General features: G+C 46.9%; 2 protein-coding genes across 2 annotated transcripts in view; one reads left to right on the top strand and one right to left on the bottom strand.

The window, feature by feature from the left end:
* Window positions 1–476: 476 nt before the first annotated feature.
* RAD52 (RAD52 homolog, DNA repair protein) lies at window positions 477–15,293 on the bottom strand. The gene is made up of 13 exons (XM_058805359.1): window positions 15,064–15,293; window positions 12,824–12,941; window positions 9,015–9,100; window positions 7,596–7,697; window positions 6,919–7,012; window positions 5,545–5,612; window positions 5,190–5,308; window positions 5,029–5,104; window positions 3,385–3,581; window positions 3,062–3,198; window positions 2,301–2,381; window positions 1,152–1,379; window positions 477–911 (listed from the first exon to the last, which is right to left on the bottom strand). Exons 3-13 carry the CDS (start codon window positions 9,096–9,098, stop codon window positions 853–855), a joined length of 1,245 nt encoding a protein of 414 aa, XP_058661342.1. The 5' UTR covers window positions 9,099–9,100; window positions 12,824–12,941; window positions 15,064–15,293; the 3' UTR covers window positions 477–852.
* A 451-nt stretch (window positions 15,294–15,744) lies between these two features.
* ERC1 (ELKS/RAB6-interacting/CAST family member 1) overlaps window positions 15,745–19,361 on the top strand; it is a 267,409-nt gene continuing 263,792 nt past the window's right edge. Inside the window, exon 1 of the mRNA XM_058804547.1 lies at window positions 15,745–15,840. The gene's annotated coding sequence lies outside the window, so the exon portion shown is untranslated. The remainder of the gene's footprint in view (window positions 15,841–19,361) is intronic.

The following is a 19,361-nucleotide window of genomic DNA, read 5'->3' as shown; positions in this document are numbered from 1 at the left end:
CGCTGCCAGCACGGGCCCGAGCCCTGCGGGCCGTGCCTGGAACTGCAGCCGCACCCAGGGAACAGACCCGGCCGGCCCGGCAGAATCCTCCCTGTGCTGCGCGGAGCTGCTCGAAATGGGTAAGGGAGTGTTCTTCCAGTACTGCTTACAAATTCTTCTTTGGCCTGATAATTGGACAGACTAATCTGCGTTTGGCTTTGCCATGACCTCTGAACCCCAGTGAGGTTTCTGTTTGCCCATCCTAAAGCAAAGGAGCTGTGCAGGTGCAGCACTGACAGCTTTAGGACACGGTGCCTCCTGTGAGGCTGCTCAGCAGGGCAGAGAGGCACCAACAGCTCCCAGCAGGGTTTATTAAATTCATGTTTATTTAAAATTAAATTCATGTTTTATTAAAATTCATGTTTTATTAAAAGGGGTTGAAAGCTTATTTAAAAACAGCAGTGCAGCACCTCAGACACCACCAGTGCCACCCCGGGTGTGCAGCCACAGCTTGCAGCTTCTGTCCCCTGCCCACAGCCCCCTGCTCCCCCTTGCACTGGAAATCTCTGTGCTGGAATGCAGCACTGAGGGAGAGACAAGCTGTGAGCTGCATCTCATTTTCAAAATCCATTCTGTTACTGCTTAAGGCAATTCACAGGTAATACCCAATGTAATATGGCCACAAGTCTCGTGCTGCAGAAGCACAAATAATGGTGTGGTTATAGGGAAAGGCATCTGAAGTACATAATAACCTGAGAGTACATGAAGTTCTTTTCTGTTGCTTCACTATAATGTGCAGCAGAGTCCATGTGACACAATTTGGAAAGGCAGCTGCAGCCTTGTGCTGTAATCCATGACAGAGGCACAGATCCCTCACGTGGGTTCCAGTCTCCTTTTCTTCAAGCTCTGACTTCTCCTGATGGGGCTGCACCCTGCCACACAGGGAGAAAGTGAGAAATGGACATTTTTTCTGACTCTAAGTAGGTTCCTCAATTCTTTTTCTAACTCTTGATTGATAGGACAGTAGGATGGAAAAAAGCAGTTTTCCAAGAGCACTGTCCATGTTCTGCAGCCAGGTCCAAAAGAAAGGAATGTTTCTCCCACTGAATTTTCCCAATCTCCCAAGAGCCCCAATAGTGAACCAGAGCTCAGTCCCTGGTGGCAGCACGTACCTGGGGTGTGCTGGGGGGCACAGCTGGTGCAGGGGGCTGCAGCAGGGCCCTGCAGCTGTGCCAGCCTGGCAGCAGCTCTGTGCTGGTTCCCCCTGTGGGGTGTCCTCTGCTGCTGGCCACGGGGTGTCCCAGGTGCCAGCTGTGCAGCCCCTGAGGGCTCTGACATCTTGGCACCCGTCACCTTCAGGACAGTGCTCTCCAAGGAGATGTCCCAGAGTTCAGGATCATCTGGAAGGAATGAGAAGGAGATCCATGACACAGTAGTGTACTGCAGGAATGGCAGTAGCTCTAAGACCAGCACATTCTTCTCCTACAAGCAGTGACCACTATAAAATTTAAACTGCAAAGCATCTCTTATGTCAGTGTATTTGCAGGGACCTCCATGGCAGGAAGGAACAATGAATCTGACTCCATGTTCTCAGCAGGCTAATTTATTGTTTTATGATACTATATTATATTAAAGAATACTAAACTAAACTATACTAAAGAATACAGAAAGGATACTTACAGAATGCTAAAAAGATAATAATGAAAACTTGTGACTCTTCCCAGAGTCTTGACACAGCTTAACCCGGATTGGCCAATGACTCAAAACAACTCACACCAGAAACCAATGAAACAATCACCTGTGGGTGAACAATCTCCAAACACATTCCAAAGCAGCAAAACACAGGAGAGGCAAATGAGATAATTACTTTTTCCCTTTTCTCTGAGGCTTCTCAGCTTCCCAGGAGAAAAATCCTGGGCGAAGGAATTTTTCAGAAAATATGAATGTGACATCAGTGTGCAGCAGGGTCCTGCCCCTGGTGCCCTTCAGCAAAGTGCAGGCACCACAATGTGTACCAAAATATCCATGGTTATACTGAGAAAAGACACATCCCCCAGGTTCTGTATTGTGCAGTATCACCTCAGGAAAAGGATTTATCAAACAGGAGTACAACTCTACTGAGGAGCCTGCGTGAAACCCCAATACAGATGGACATCATCTCCCTGCCACTCAGGCAAAGTTTGTGTTGTTAAGGTCAGAATCACACTCACACTTCTGTTATTCCAGTTCTTCAGAGCTTTTACCCTTCCACTGTACTCTGAATTAACCTGGTTTAAATGCCAATGATTTAACACTTTAATGCTCATCACTCTTTGGCTGACCTGCAAAGAACTCCTCTTCTATGGCCAGCTCCTGTTGCACTTCTGTTGGAGTGCTGTGCTTCACAGGAGCATCACATTTTGCTGCAAGGAGGCAACAGAGGAAGAGATTAATACCAGAAACAGACACACACCCTTTGACTCCTTCTTAGCAGAGCACAAGTCTGAAATGACAGCCAGCACCACCACCAGGTACCCTCTTTTGTCCTAGAGCTAAGGCCTGGAATGTGGGAAGTAACATTGTGTAGCTGATGACATGAGGAGCAACTGTGCTACTTCAACATGGCTTTAAGCTTATCACCATGTTCCTGCTACTTCAACATGGCTTTTAGCCTATCACCATGTTCCTGCTACTTCAACGTGGTTTTTAGCCTGTCTATCACCGTGATCCTGCCACCACACGGCCCCAGATTCCCCATGAGCCAAGGGCAGTGTATCAGTAGCTTGGGCAATATCTGTTTGCTTGCAGCCACCACAGCCAGTGCTGCAGCCTCTGCTGGGATGCACCAGGTTAATGGTGCTGGCAGCAGCTGCTTTAGGGTGGCTGGAAAGTTGCAGATTTAATGATGTAGGTTTAGAGCTGACATTCCTGACACTTTTGGAGCACAGAGGGGGAAGATATGATAATGCTCCTGCCTTTGGCCTCAGAGGTGTGTTGATGGCACAGCACATGAAGCTGGCCAGGCTCCTGTGCTGTGGGTAACCTTGCCTGCTCTCTCTAGCAGCTCTGATGGAAAGTGCCAGGTCTGAATGCCACTACTCACCCTGTTTGCTGCTGGCAGTGACTCCTGGGACCTGCTGCTTTTTCTCCATCTGCTCCCGGAACTGCTGCTGCAGCCGCTTCTGGCGCAGCTTCCTCTGGTAAGTGGCATCACACTCCATGGCCAAGGAGTCTGTGCTCCTGCTCCCACCCACAAACACAAAGTTAAACAGCACCTCAGCAATTGCATCTTGTGAGGAAAAAAGTCATTAAGAAATAACAGCAAAGAAAATCCACTCAGCTAGTGCTTTATGGCATCTTTGGAATCAAGCTGTCTCAGTAATTTCTAATACAGCTTAAAAAATACATTTATAGCAGCAGTCTCACCTGGGAGCATTGGGCTGTTTCTGATCTGCTGTCACAACAGCAGCCTCTGTCTGGCCAGGCTTGCAGCCAGGTGTCACCTCACAGGGCTGTCTCCCTGCTGCACTCTGCCTTTCCACATAGCTGCTGTATCTTGCTTGCTCTATTTCAGGCTCATAGTCCTGCATTTTAGCTTTGACCAAGTCTAACTCAGGGGGTACCTGGTCAAGGAGAAAGAAGAAAAGGTTCAGAAATTTCTGTCATCAACCTAATGAAATAAGCACTGGTTAAAAATCTATTTTGTTTGCTCTAAGCTCAAGTAAGTTAGAAACCTGAAATGCTCTTTCAGTACCCAGTAATTCAGTCAGTTAATCATTGAGTTCCTGTGACTTTGTGTTGGTTTAATTGTTCAGTGCTGCAGGGCAGATGGTGAGGTCTCCCCACATGCTCTGCAAACGAGAACAGGATTTTACAGCTTCTCACAGCCCCACAAGGCTGTTGCTGAGTGAGTTTGTTTTACCAGTCCATTTTTGTGCTTGTGCTATAGGGCAAGGCCAACCTTTACTGAGTTCTGAGGAAGGTACACCATTCCTGTTTATTAAAGATGGGATGTTTTGGCTCTGTCACCTTACAAATTTGTGGCAGTGCCTCTAATAGATGATGTCCCTGGCAAACCAGAGACCTAGGCCATCTTTACCTTGTGAGGTGTCACTTTGTATCTGCTCCTACAGTGTTTGACAGGCCTGCCTTGCAGCTCTAGGCCTCTAGCAGAGCTTGACAAGTCCTACTGTGACTGAAGGCAGCTTTGCTATGGAAGTCCATGGATCAGCTGCTGCAGAAGGCTTCCTTTTCCCTCCTTCCACTGCCTGGAAGCCTCCTGCCCCCAGCTGGTGCACAGCAGGAGCAGGCAGGATCCATGGAGGTGCCACTTGAGGAACAGCCTGCCCTGTGTGTGGTGAGCTGTTTGCTAGGAAGGTCTGAGGAACCCTCAGGAATGAGAGGCACTGCCAGCAGCACTGACAGCAGCAGTGACTGACAGCAGCACTGCCAGCCCTGTGCCTGCAGCACTGCCAGCCCTGTGCCAGCAGCAGTGACAGCAGCAGTGACAGCCCTGTGCCAGCAGCAGTGCCAGCCCTGTGCCAGCAGCAGTGCCAGCAGCAGTGCCAGCCCTGTGCCTGCAGCAGTGCCAGCAGCAGTGCCAGCCCTGTGCCTGCAGCAGTGACTGCAGCAGTGCCAGCCCTGTGCCTGCAGCAGTGCCAGCCCTGTGCCTGCAGCAGTGCCAGCAGCAGTGCCAGCCCTGTGCCTGCAGCAGTGACTGCAGCAGTGCCAGCCCTGTGCCTGCAGCAGTGCCAGCAGCAGTGCCAGCCCTGTGCCTGCAGCAGTGCCAGCAGCAGTGCCAGCCCTGTGCCTGCAGCAGTGACTGCAGCAGTGCCAGCCCTGTGCCAGCAGCAGTGCCAGCAGCAGTGCCAGCCCTGTGCCAGCAGCAGTGCCAGCAGCAGTGCCAGCCCTGTGCCTGCAGCAGTGACTGCAGCAGTGCCAGCCCTGTGCCAGCCCTGTGCCAGCAGCAGTGCCAGCCCTGTGCCTGCAGCAGTGCCAGCCCTGTGCCAGCCCTGTGCCAGCAGCAGTGCCAGCCCTGTGCCTGCAGCAGTGCCAGCCCCTGTCCTGCACCTGCCGGGGCAGCTTGTTGACGGCTCGCAGGTAGTCCTTGTCCAGGATGCAGTTCCCAAGGGCATTGCCAAAGCACCTGAGAAACAAGAGGGCTCACTGAGACTGGAAACTCTTCATCCCACAGAGCTTCTGAACATGAGCAAGTGCCCATCTTCACTTACTTGAGGGCTCTCTTCAGTCCATCTGTTACTGCCTCCTTCCTTGCCTTTTCTAAGGATAAGGCTTTAGACTTCAGGCCTTCACTGACTCCATACCCCACATCTTCGTGGTATGACCCATCCTGCAGTACAATTTCAAATACAAGAGGATTTTATACATGCAGTGCTGTGCTTTCCCAGGCCTGGGTGCCTGCTCTGGGCTGTTTGTTCCACAGCAAGGTCAATGTTTAGGACACCAGCAGGTTCCCTAATGCAGGGCAGCACCTGAGGACTGTGCTCTGACCCATGCAAGGACTTTCATCCACAGCTTCAGGCAATTGCTCAGCTACAGTCAGAGCCAACAAAAAAACCCATTTACCTTAAGCTGAACTCTCACAAAAGCACAGACACCCACGTAGAACCTGCCATTGTTGAGGTCAACGAAGTCTGGAAGGAGATATTTGAAGTGTTAATGTATAGAATCAATAGTGGAAAAGCAACTGTTGTCTATGAAAGAAACTTCTTTTTTACCATCTAGTAGAAGTCTGCAGAAAGCCTGAATTTCTAAGGAATAACTAGTTATGGCATTATCTGAGAAAGGCTGAAGTTTGAAGGATGTCAGTCCTTTCTTCACTGAAAAGGGGGAAAGAAAACCATGGTGCAGAATAGATGGAAAGCAATGAAGTAAGTTGTTCTATTTCTAGAATCTACCAGCCTGGGTTAAGAAAAGATTTCTGAAGGTGGGGGAGAAGGAAGAAGGTAATTTGAGCTGCTGCTTTGACCTACTTCAACAACCAGTCTTCAGCATAAGCACAGCAGATCTGCAAACAAGGACAACACTCCTCTGGCAGGCACCATTTCAGCCATCAGCCATCAGCGGCTGAAGCTTTAAGATCACCTGAACATGTTATAGTTGAAAAATTGTCCCAAACTTTTCTGTTGTAAAAACCTCAGTACTGGGTATTAGCTAGAAGAGAAATCTGCAGAAAAAGATGGGTCCCTAAAGATTAGGGGAATATTAACTAAGAGTATCAACTGGTGAGAGTCTAAAAATTACAGGTGAGTATGAAAGTTGGCTTAGGACTGCTGAGTGTTAAATGTTTAATTGTAATTACTCTTGACTGAGTGTACTCATAGAGATCAGAGACTTGATTAGAATAGCTCAAGAATAACCATAAACACACTCAGAATAATGACTATGACAGAGCTAAAATGAAAACAGAAGCTCCATTATTATTCAATTTCTCTCATTTTTACTAACTGTTAAGACACCTGGAAGTTGCTCATGGCTGTGCCCAGCTGCTCTGATGTGATGAAGTTGTAGCAGCTGAGGGTACTTGGTCTGTTCAGCCTGGAGGAGGCTGAGGGGAGACTTCAGTGCAGTTACAGCTTCTCTGAGAGAGGGAGAGGAGGGGCAGGCACTGATCTCCTCTCTGTGGTGACAGTGACAGGACTCAGGGAATGGCCTGAAGCTGTGCCAGGGCAGGTTTAGGTTGGGTATCAGGAAAAGGTTTTACCCACAGAGGGTGGTTGGGCTCTGGAACAGCTCCCCAGGGCAGTGGGCACAGCACAGGCTGCCAGAGCTCAAGGAGTGTTTGGACAATGCTCTCAGGCGCAGGGTGTGACTCTTGGGGTGTCCTGTGCAGGGCCAGGAGCTGGACTCTGTGGTCCCTGTGGATGCCTGTCCCTTCCAATCATGTTCTGTGATGGAAACTATGAAGCAAAGACTTCTTTGCCCCTAAGAGACCCTTACCAACATTCTGCTGAGTGACTGAGTGAGCCCAGCCATTGAAGCCAAACATTTCATTGGCCAGACTGATGACCTTGTGACCCTCAATGTAACAGACCTGGAAAGAAGAGCACATGCACATAAATATATATATATAAACACATAGCCTTGTGCACACATCTGTGCACACTTTATTTTTAACAGAGATTTAACTCATACCATCTTACACTGAGGAAGCCCAGCTAAATTCAAGGTTCAGATAATGTGAATAAAAGGCTGATGGTGCAGCTACAGGTGCACTCTCTTCCAGGAAATGTGGTGGGGATTAATATAACAACAAATATGACTTAATCAACAGAAGGCAGAGTGGGCACTAAAGATGGTAAATGTAGCCACTATTATATAATGTTTCATATATTCCAATTCTGGGAAAAAATAGGGATAACATCTCAGTGTTGCACAAGTAGATAAATATTCCATTGTAAAAGATGAAGCACTGAAAAATTAAGTCTCTTTTTAAGTGCAAAAGGAAAATCTGTGGCTGAATAGAAGCCAGAACTTATGCCATGCTCACTTTGCATCCATATCTGCGTATTAAACTACTAGAGGGAAATTAACTTAAAAAGAAAATAAGGACTATTGTAACATTAATCCCTGGTTTTCCTGGGAAGAATGGAGTTGAAGATCACGTTTGCTCCTACCTTCTGCCCTCCTCCTGCCTGCCTGCTGCTGATGTAGTCGGGGCCCAGCCTCTGGCGCAGCGCGTGCTGGATGGCTCGGTACTCGCTGGCCGTGTACTGGTACTGGCAAGAACAGGACAGCAACATCTCTGTCACCTCCTGTTTCAGCTCCCCTCCTCTGCCAACGGCACTGCTGCGTCCCACTCCCTCCCACATGGGCATGAGCCAGTGCTTGAGTTGGTGTAACAGGCCAGGAAACACCTCAGGGTGTGTACATGCCTTAGACTGGTCTTTTTTCAATTTACTCTTCATAGATACAAGCATTAATTACTGAGCTGCAGCAATTATTTTTCATTAATAATCCTAACCACAAACACACATAGAAATTTCTATATTACTGCTCAAAACCAAACACAGTATCTCTGTGACCAACAAGAAACTTGTATTTAAAGACTCCAACAGAACTGAAGATGAACCATATTCCACTGCCACGTGTCACCAGGGCAGGGAGGACAGCAGCTCAGGAAAGCTGAGCTAAATATAGTTTAAATAGGAGTTTCTTGAGTTATCCAATTTCTTTGGATAACTCCAGCATCACTGGTATCATTGGAGAACACCACAGGAAGCCTGAAGTGTTGTAAGTTTAGGTTTGTCTTAGAAATCCAATTTACAAAATGTAGCGAAGCCCAAATGTATATTTAAGGATTTGAGAAATAAAAAGCTTGTGTTGTTATGGTCTGAAATGGGACAGAACAGAGGTTTCACCACTTAAATCATATATATTGTGTATGCATGTACTGGCTGCCCTAACAATTCAGCAGAACACAGGATTTTATAGTGTGTGTACCATATAAAATCCAACTCCTGCCAAACTGCTCTAATTTGTATTTAGTTCTATTTAAACTTAACAGTAAAAACTATATCTTTTTCTGACTCTCTAGAGTGCAAGCCTGTAACCAAAAAGCATAAGGAAAAAGGCAAAATACACAAGCTTGTGCCACATTCAGGAACTATGGAGAAATGCCTGTCATGGAGAAGAGAATTCACCACCAAAAGCTCTGCTCAGTCCAGATACAGTTTTCCTCTTTCAAATTATTTTACAACATTTCAAAATTATTTTTTAATAGCTGAAAGCAGTTGGCTTTTCTGAACCTGTGAATATGTGTAAGCATGACTCAGGCCATCTGGGAATAAGAGAGAATAAAATGAGACCCACTTTTAAGGTACAAGATGTAAAAACCTTTTGAGAAGAATCCAGACCAACTCATTATAACTGGGGGCATGCCAAGACTATTGCAGAGAAAAAATGTGAATTACAGTAGGGTGCAGCACAATTCCAGCCTTTCTGTACCCAAGTTAAAAAGGAATAAACATGCAGAGCAGATTTCCAGGAGTGTGAGCATGCAACTTGCATTTCCCTCAGGGGCAAAAGGAACTGACCTGTCCAAAGGAAGCCACTGAGTCCCCAGTGTTGGAGCTGCTGCTGCTGCAGCTCTCACTGTCCTTCCCCTGGCTCTCAGGCATCCCTGGAGGTGAGAGAAAATAAAATCACTGAAGAGGACACGACTGACAGTCCACATGAACACATGGCACAAAGCTTATTCTAAATATCACACTGGTAAAAAATTATAAATGTGGGTTTTTTTTCCTTTTAGGTAAACGTGAAGGCACTGTACCATGCCAGGGTAGAAAAAGAATTCCATCTTTCAGATTCTTCAGCACTGTCTTTCTGGACCACTTTCAATATCCATTCATACTTTGATAAAAAAGTAGGGACAGCTTTACTCAGCCATACCCTGACTTATCAGTTTTATTTCAGATTGCTGTTTTGACTGTAATCACTCTGTCTGGTGCCACACAAATCAACCATGCAGAGCTGAGAAGCACAGAACCTGTCAGAGCTGTCAGAAGTGGAACCAATAACTCAGTAGATGGCACCCTCTTCTAAGCCAGCATCCAGCACAGCATCCAACACCTCCCAGCACTGCACAAACACTCCCCTGCTCTGGAGCCCTGGGCCTGGGGAGATTGTGGATCCAGCTGTGCCAGGGGCTGCAGCAGCACTCCCAAACAACCCACAGAGAAAATCTTTTATTGTGTTTGCACTAATGCTGAGCACAACTGATAGCCCAGCACTCAGACTTCTGTAGGCAATACAAATACAAGAAAAAATTGGAGATGTCAAAAGTTTGAGAAAGCCTAAAATCCTCAGCAGATAGCATGATTTGCCAGTCAGTCAGCACCTGGCTAGTACTCTGCTTTGTTAATGCATTCCAGGTGTGGCACTTTTTAAATTAAGTTGTTTTTCCAGTCTCTAAACAAGAAATCCAAAGTTCATTGAGGACTTGGCAAACGATTTTCAGAAAAAGGATACTGATTGTTTCCTTGGCAAATGTGAGCACTGGTAATTATGGCAAGTGTAGCTAAAATTCTCCTTAATTTTGGTTGGCTAGAATTATTCCTTTGTGGTCCCAAACTTTATAATTGTACAGAGTTCATACACCTGAATGCATTTCCATCAGAAGTTAGCAGCAATTTGTAAATACATTTGGCTTTGGAAAAGAGCAAATAGAAAGCAACATTACCAGGAGAAACCCTTGTGATTTAAGCAGGCTATTTCCTCTGCTCAGCAAAGAGAGTTCACTGCATTGGGAGGGAGACAATTAGAGAGACATAAATAGTGTGTGTGGCCAAGGGAACTGAAATTTGAACAATGCTGTTGCCTCCACTCACACCCCCAAGCTGCCTCAATCAGATCTTAATCACTCTGAGCCCTTGGGAAGAAACAATGACCAAAATGTCACTTGCCTACAAACACTATGACCGATTTATGCAAAGTAGGTGGGTGGCATTTTGATGCAAAATTGCTTAATACCAGTTTTAGTTAAAAATCCTTCAAGCTTTTACATGGTGTGCACCATGATCAGTCTAAATTCAGTTGTCAGTGGTTTGTATTCAAATTATGTGTGGATCCAGTGTGAGTGAAGGAGACAAGATTAGTTTAGTTTAGTTTAGTTTAATCAGTTTAGTTTCAGGTTTTACCTGCAGGAGCAGCTTCAGCTGAGCCTTGTTTAAACCAAACCCTCTATCAGGGCAATGTGGGGGGTTTTGCAGGTGGGGAAGTGCAGCAAAAGCCAAGCTCTGTATCTCAAAGCAATTGTCGGAGCATTTCAGAGTGACAGAAGTTTGACTGAATATGGGGGGATAAAATGTCAGAGAATAGAGATAATGCAGAAGGCAGTCTCACCCCTGAGGAGTTGCAGCTGTAGCAATCACCAAGGATTGGGAATAGCCCTGCCCCTAACAGGCCACAGCTGTGCCCAATAAGGGTGAGTGCTATAAAAGAGTGGGTTAGCTAAGTGAGGAGAGCTGGAGTTTGCTGGTTGTGTGGTGAGGAGGATGGAGTCAGTGCTATGAGGAGCTACTCATGAGACATCACTCAGAAGGTATGGAAGTTTTGCAATAAGATAACAACAATATAAAATATTATTAGAGTAGGGGCTGGGAAGAGAGAGAAGTTAGTTCTGCACATGGAGCTATAAATCTATCTTGGTGCCAGAGCCAGGGAAGGCAAGGTGCTTCCATTCCTCACTGGAGTCTTGTTTCCTCACTGCCCTGCCCTCCCCACAACATTTTAACTCACATGAAACATTAATGCTGAAGTAGATAATGAACCATTCACTGGGGTGCCCAAGAGCCTTGGACATTCTCTGAGGCCAGGGCTGTGGTAGGAGGCTGCATGACTCATTAATCAGTGTTAAAATATCTGCTATTTTTAAACCAGAAAGACTAAAAATTAAAGTTGAAGTATGTGTTTGAATATGCAGGATGATACAAGCAGTTAATCAGTTTAAAGGTGCCCAGGAATTATAATTTGCTATCTCTGTGGCAATGGAACCATTGTTTATTATTTACAGGGAATTCTTTTGAGTTTAGCTGGTAATGTTCTCAGGAAGTTTTCTTGTCACTGAGGAGTAGTCCACATAAGAGGTGCTGCACTGTGCTCCAAAATGTTGCCTTGACACAATGGAACAGGTAAAGAAACTCAGCAGCTTTTACTATTACTTATTTTGGTCTTGTCTTTCCCAATTTGAACACATCAGGTATATAATCAGGAAAGAACAATCTCTGTTTTGGGAAACTGGCTATGAAATAGTAATTTTCAACAGCACTCTACAAGTAGGTGTATTTGCATGGTAGTGAAATTGAACACTGCTGAGAAAAACGTGTGTGTACACAAATTCCTGTGCAGGAAATAAATCAATCTTCCAGAAGTGATAATCCCGAAGCTAATCTCTTCAAGTGTATCTACCACTGTGGGGCTGCAGCAGCAGCAACACCTTTACCTGCCATGAATGTGTGGACAGAACTTCTAATTTTCTGACTTCCTCACACACATTTCTATCCCACTGTCTGTTACCCCCCACAAATTCATTTATTAAATCATGTCTTTTCCTACCAGTTCCACTCTGCCTTGACAGACTAGGTTTTGAACCATGCTCTGGGCTCTAACTCTGTGGTAGGAGTGCCAGTTCCCAGCTCCCCTCACCTGTGAGGGGGAAGCAGCACTTTTCCATTGCTTCAGAATAGTTTGCATACCAAGCATTGTGCAAGCACCACAGCCTGGGCAATGCTCAGCTGGAACATGGATGTTCCAAGGAATTCATCCCAGCATCCACAAGCTAAAGCAGGGCTTCAGCACAGATTGAACATCCAGAGGGCTTTTCATTCATCCCTGCCCTCCCTATCTGGTAAGCTTCCCTCACAGAGAGGCTGAGTAACAATCTTCAGCATTCTTTCAATAAATGCAATTCCACTGAGCCCAGCAAGAGCAAACAGCTCCACAGGCAGCAAGTGGGAATCAGCAAGCACTAAAGATAATGCCACATACTCAACCTAAGGTATTGCTCTAAGAAAACATTCAAAAAAACTTTACAAATTTTATTTTTCTGTGGAGTTTTCTTTGCTCTGAGAACCCCAAAGTATTTTACAAGCTGATTTACCTGTTTTTAACAGAGCTGAGGTGTCTCTTTCAAGTGTAATGGGGCAGATGTTCCTAATCAAGACAGGCCTGTGCCACTCCACAGTTTAAAAGGAGTGGAAAAGAGATGATGCAATTGCTTGTGGACATGCTGCACACAATAGAGCTCCCCAGTTTAATTTCTGATGTCTCGAGGTAAACAACCTTGATGGCTTGAGAAAAGTGAAGTAATGTCCTGCTAACTTCAGCAGGAGGAAAAGATACTCACTGAGGGGTTAAACATGGGAATGTTTAGCTCAGCTCAGGAGACTGATCTGCTGCACACCACAGCTGCCTCAGGTGCTGACAGTGCCTTCCTCATGCCCCCCTCTCACTCAGGCCACCTTCTGTAACAAGAGAAAAAAGGTAAAATTCATATAGCATGGTTGAGCTCCCTGCAGTAGTTCAAATATCTTTGCTTTTTTCACTGAGACAATTCCTGCTCAGCTCCAGCACAGCTGGGCACCTCCATGCAGTGCCACTGATCCCACTGGAATCTGTGTGCTTCCAAAAGCACAGCTGAACTCTCTCATTTGTCAGGCACTGCTGGGTTTACTCTTGGCATGTCTAGGCTCATGATCCTCCCTGCACTGAACAGAAAATGCTATTTCTGATTTTACTTTTTAACATTTTAATGAACACAGGGTAAAGCTCTTTCGTCCTTTTTTTTATACAATTTTGGAAGAGCAACAGTGCATTTGTGGGGGTGTGTTTCTATTTCAGAATTTTTGGATACACCTAACATCTGAAACAAAGCTTACCTGGTCAATTCCAGGATGAGAAACTCGCCTCCCTGTGCTGTTCCCTGCCATGGCAGCCTTTCCACAGCTGCACAAGTTCACTGAACATCAGTGACTGCTGCAAGGGGCCTCCTTTCCCAATAATTGCAAATCCAGCCCAAACTGCTTGGTTTAGCAGTGTTTGCTGTGTTTTAGCCTGCATATTTTTCAAATTTTTTTTTGCTGGTCATGGCTCCAAACATTTTCTTTAATTAGCAGTGTGTCAATTGCTTCTTTGCTGTTTCACTGCCTGCTGCAATTTTTGCCTTAAAAAGGGTCCAAAAAAGTTTAATTATTTAAAAATTCACCAACAGCATCCTAGGAAACAGGTCATCCCAAACAGTTCTAAATTTGAAATACATTTGTTTTCCAAAAATAGAAATCCTGTTGAATTTCTCACATTACTTAATTCCTTTGCTTTTACTCACTACCTGTTTAAAAAATATTTCATTAAAGGGATTGACTGGTACCCCTGCACAAATCATTTTTGATATTATAAAAAAAAATTCCTTATAACAATAAACAGTGACCAAGGGGTAGAACTGAAAGATAAGAGAAATAATTCTGTCGTTCTAGTTTTTTTTCCAGGTGTGAAACAGTAACACCTCACAGTCACAAAACCCAAAGTGAACCATCTGCTCTTCAAGAGGTTTCACATCCATGCAGGCAGAGTAAAAGATCTTGTTCTGGAGACCAGAGCAGGCAGGAATATTACTCAAATGTCATCAATTATTTACATGGGTACTCCTTTCTAAAAGCCTCTGAGGTTGATTTATCAGCACATCGTTTATGTACCAGTCCCTCCAGTCCTTGCAAGGCAAAGGCAGCAGGGTTTTTAACCCAGGAGTGATGGTTTGGGGCTTGCAAGGAGAAGCAGCCTGTCCAGCTGTGAGCAGGGAGCCTGCAGCTCTCCCAGATACAATTAGCAGGCAAGGAATTAATTAATCCAGCCTGGAAATGAAACCTCTGTGAGTAATGTGGGAGCTCTGTCAGACTGTGCAGCACAAACCCACGCTGATCACAGGCACGGGTGACACCTCTGGCAGCAACACCCCATTAACATGACACACTAATTAAGCTGGGATGAAAAACTAAAGCTCTTAGGCTCTGTTTTGCTCCAGGTTGACACTTATTGGAAAATGGAAAATCATTTATGCTTGAAATTGGCAGGATAACTGGGGCATGGGCAAGCCTGTGTCTATTTCCATCCTTCTGCCTTCTTAGCCAGCAAGATAAGTATAAATTATCTCTTTTTTGGGGGATACCTTAGGCCTGACAGAAGGCATTAGGTACTGTAGCATGCACTACATGAGTCTACAGAAATTAATTTAAAACGGACTCTGCTTCCACAGTAGGAAGGGAAGTTCAGGTTATTGAGATCTCAGTGGATATCAGGCTGCCAGAGGTCTGAATTGTAATCTAAATGGCAATTAAATAGAATAATACATCAAATATAGGTAATATATACTCTGATGAAATAATAGAACATAATTACAATATTACCAGTATTCAGCAAGAAGGTACTAATTTAAACAGTGATAGTTTACACGTCAGTAAATGTCATTCCTTGTGTAGTCTGACAGACCTAACCCATTTGCCAAAATCTCTCAGTTTAGTGTCCCCTGGGAGTGGGGGCTAAGGAGGTCAGCGCTGTTGGCTCCTCACGCCCTGAAATCACAGCAAACCCAACCTGGGAGGATTCTGGATGGGCTCTGTTGCTCTCTGCCCGGGGCTCCCTCAGGGCCCGCCGGGCGGGGCCGCTCAGCAGCCGCTCGTAGGGGCGTGCCCGGTTCGGTTCCCGGTGCTGGTTTCGGTGTCGGGTTCGGTTCTCGGTGCTGGTTTCGGCGTCGGGCTCGGTTCCCTGTGCCCGGTTCGGCTCCCGGTGCTGGTTTCGGTGTCGGGCTCGGTTCCCTGCGCCCGGTTCGGCTCCCGGTCCGCAGCCCCGGCCGCACCTCGGCCCCGCCGCGGCCTGTTCGCACTTCCCGCCCGGAGCGGCGGCTACGGTGCCGGAGAGCGGCCAAACTTCCCCGGTGGGCGCGCGCGGGCGGTGACGTTCGCCGGGGGCGGGGAGGGCCGGGCCGAGGGAAGCCCCGCGCGGCGAGCGCGCGCGCCGGGGGGCGGGGCCTGCGCGTGTCTCGCGCCGGGGGCGCGGGCGGGAGCGGCGGAGCCGAACCGAGCGGAGCCGAACGCGGGCAGCGCCGCCCCTGCCCTGCCGTGCCGTGCCGTGCCGTGCCGTGCCGTGCCGTCCCCTCCCCGCGGGCTGACAGGCAGGTGAGGGGCCGCGCTCGGGGCGGGAGGGGTCGGGTTAACGCGCCTTGCCGTCCGCTGGGGGGAGCCCGGGGCGGGGCGGGGCCTGCGGGCGCCGGTAGCTGCGGGAGCAGCCGCCGCGCTGGGCAGGGGCTGCGGCGGCGGCCGGGCAGGGAGCGGCGGTGGCGGCGGGGGCTGTGGGCGCGGAGCCGCAGCGCAGGTGGGTGCGGGCCCGCGGGGGTGCGCGGGCTGTGGCCGGGCGGACGGAGGGAGGGGGCGGCCGGGGGGGTCGGGGCCTCTCCCCGCCGGGCCCCTCACGCTGTCACCGCCCGGGGCGGGGCGGCCCCGGTCCGGCCCCGGCAGCGCGGCCGCATCGCCCCGCGGGCCCGCGTCCTGCCGGGCACTGCCGGCGCCCGGACGGGGTTCGGCCGTGCCTCGCACGGGCGGTCATTCCTGCTCTGCCCATTCGCCTTCCCGGCCGGGCTTTTCCGCCCCTCCGCAGTCAGCCTGTCCTTGGGAAGCGCACGCTTTTGTTATCGCGGTCACCTCACCGAGGTAACGGGGAGCCGTGTCTGCTGCCCAGACCTTGTGCCGTGCTGGGTTTTTGGTGTTTTCTCTGCGAGCGCTGCCTGGTCAGTTTCATGTATTTTATTGCATCTACTACGAGGCGGCGTCAGCTGACACGGTGCTTTGTTTCTGAGCGTGCTGCCATCCTGGAGCCCGTGTCAGGAATTGCTGCCCTTCCACATCTGTCTCGTTGGGAGTGTGGGCTCTGAGGGTTGGTTAGGAAGCACACGATTTGTTGAACCTGGAATGTTACATGCTCTGTGTGAGTTTCATGTTATGGTTGGTGCTGATACCCTGTGAAATGGTTTAAAGGGAAGCCCCGGTGGAAATGGGAGATGCAAAGATGTGAAGAAACACCTATGGAGGTGCTGCTGGTGGTGGGAAGCAGTGCACAAGCCGAAAGAATGAAAGCAAACGGATAAAAATAGAATTGTTCTGAAGAGCAGTGTGTGTTTTGCATTTTGTCCCAGCACATTTTGGGGGCCACGCTCGATCGTGGAGCCTGTTAGCTCAGATCCAACAGGCTGTAACCACAGAAAGTTGTCTGCTTTTGGTTGTGATTCTCGAACAATGGCCAGGGGTGTCTGCAGCAGTCACCTCCACCAGCTGCCTGCCCTCCTTTGCTCCCTGAGATTATTGCGTCTGCAGCCGTAGGAGGCTGCACACACATCCATCCCCTCCTGAGCCACTGCCTGACACGGTCCCGGAGTTTGTGTTGGAGCCTGCAGCAGCTCGGGTGTGAGCCCCAGTTCAGGGTCAGCTGTGAGTCAGCACCCTCAGAGCCATTCCAAATGGAATAACATGAGAGAAATCACCACCTTGCCTCTGGTACTGTGATTAGAATTGGTAGTAAAATAAGGGATTTTTTTAGTGATTATTTAGTTAACAGCTGTACTGAACGTAGTTCAGTTCTGGAAGCACAGTTCAGAACTTTTATCACAGAACAGCAGTTCCCAGAACAGTCAATCTGTGCCCACTGTATCATCCAGAAATTTGGAGTTCTCTGAATCCATCAGCCAGTAAAAGGTTGGGATCTGCTGAATGAAATGTGAGTTCATAATAATCTTTGAATAATTTGAACTTCTTCCACCACTTCTGGGAAACCAGTTGAAGTGTAATTAAATCACTGTTGGGATGTTAGCAGAAGCCTGAACTGTAGAAAACCTGCTCTCTGGACTATATTAAAGCATCATGTTTTTCGTAATTTTTAGCATTCTTTTTGATCCTGTCATGAGCTTTTTTTTGAGATTCCGTTCACGTAACTTTTCATCTGTAATATGTGGCTAATGGACTGATTAGCAAAAAAGGCAAGTTTGGGATTTATGTGGCCTATTCCCTTTTACTGAATTGCAGATCTTGGTGATGAGAGAAATCCTGACTGGTTTTTGAGGGGTCTTTGGTATTTAGTGGGTTCTTACTTTCTTTTTTTTTCCCCTTTCTTCCTTTGAATCTGCCGCTTTCTTGTTCCTGGTAGCAGTTGTATGCTGCTGCATGAATAGAAATATTTCACCGTGCTATTGTCACCAGTGCTGGAATTCCTTGCCTCTATTCCTTACTTTGTGAAGCAGGATACCCTCCCATTGTTATCTCTCATCCCCTCACCCCCTCCCTCTTTTCAAGCCTGAAAAGCTCTTTAGAGAGAGAGTTTTGTTCCAACTCTCACCTGGCTAAACCACTGGAGAATTTAAGTTATATTTGGAAGATCTGGCTTGTTTTAGCTGAGTATGGTTTGGATAGAAATATAAGTGTGGAGGGATGCATGTGGCTTTTAAAATAATAGAACTGAACCCACAGTGAGGGTTTTTGACCCTTGCTGCAAGAGGCTGCTCAGTGAGGTGAGGAGGGTTTTACCCATTGCTCTTTAAGCCAAAAGTTTAAACTCTGGCATGCAGGAGTAGAGCAGGAGATCGCAGGAAATGCAGTGCTGGTGTAGCAGTAGTGGTGTTCTGCAGCACGTGGGTTATGTCAATATGGTTGTTGTCAGGGTGAGATTATGGTGGAATTTCTGGAGCTGGAGCATGCTTTGCCTTGCACTGTGGTGTTGCCCATGGTGACTTTGGGCTGGCTGGCTGCACGTGCTTCTAGGCACTTCTGAAATATCTGTAGTGCTTTGAACATTTTGTTTCTGCTGTTAAGAAGAGGGTTGTTTGTTGCATGCCACCCGTGGGAAAGAGAGAAACAGCCATGGATAAAAACACAAAGTATTTACTGACTTTGTACCCTACAATGAGCCTATAAACTCTTTAGCCATACAGTGACCGAAAATCAACATCCACAGGACTTCAGTCTTTTACATAATTTGAGGAGTTGGGGTTAATTTAATCAGTTTATCCCTAGGAAGTGATATGTGTGATATAAATGATATGTTGGAGTTCTGATACCTGTTGCTTTTTGTGTTTTGCCTTTAAAAAGGGCACATGATGGTTTTGTTTTCTTCACATCTGCTTTAAATTTAGAGACTTATAATTACATCCCAGCCATTGCACAAAAGAAATCCTGGTACACCTAGCCAGACTCCTTACACATGAGTAAATAAAGGTTTAACTGAAATATATGTATTTATTATAATACATATATACAAGCCTTTTTTGTGGTCTTGTTTGTTTGGGAAAGGAGATAGAAAGAAAACTGGGATGGTGACAGCAGACCCTTTATGCTGCTATCCAGACCTATGGGTATTATAAGAAACAAAATTTGATTTTAAATTTTAAAATTTGAAAGTTAAAAGTGCTTTTGCAGAGAAAGTGCTGCAGAGTAGGACAGAGCATGTGCTGTGTTAGGTCTTCTTTGCTGAGTAAGTAGATGCCCTGAAAGGAATTGTGTACGTGTGGGAAAGAAATTAACTAGGAAACTGATGAAAATGAATGAATGAATGAATATTTCTGGCTCTCATTTACAGACTTGCAGGTGTTTTTTGCTGAATGGGATATCTTGTAGGTGTCTAAAAAGGCCAGGGAATCAGGATGTTTCATGTTCTGTGGTGCCATTCCTGCCACCCTTTCAGGTGTAAGAAGTGTTTAACAGGAATGTCACTTCCTGTTTAGAAATAAAACGCTCCCTTGACAAATGAATGCTGGTTTTTTTTGTTTTTTTTTTTTTTTCCCTAAAACTGTTTGGGTCAGGTTGATGACCTGCCTTTTACAAAACATATTTTTAAAATGTCAGAGTCACCTG

Source organism: Ammospiza caudacuta, chromosome 5, assembly GCF_027887145.1.
Source record: "Ammospiza caudacuta isolate bAmmCau1 chromosome 5, bAmmCau1.pri, whole genome shotgun sequence".
In the NCBI taxonomy this organism is placed as follows: domain Eukaryota; kingdom Metazoa; phylum Chordata; class Aves; order Passeriformes; family Passerellidae; genus Ammospiza; species Ammospiza caudacuta.
The sequence above is the reverse complement of the archived record's forward strand: the minus strand, read 5'-3'. Positions and strand labels throughout refer to the sequence as shown.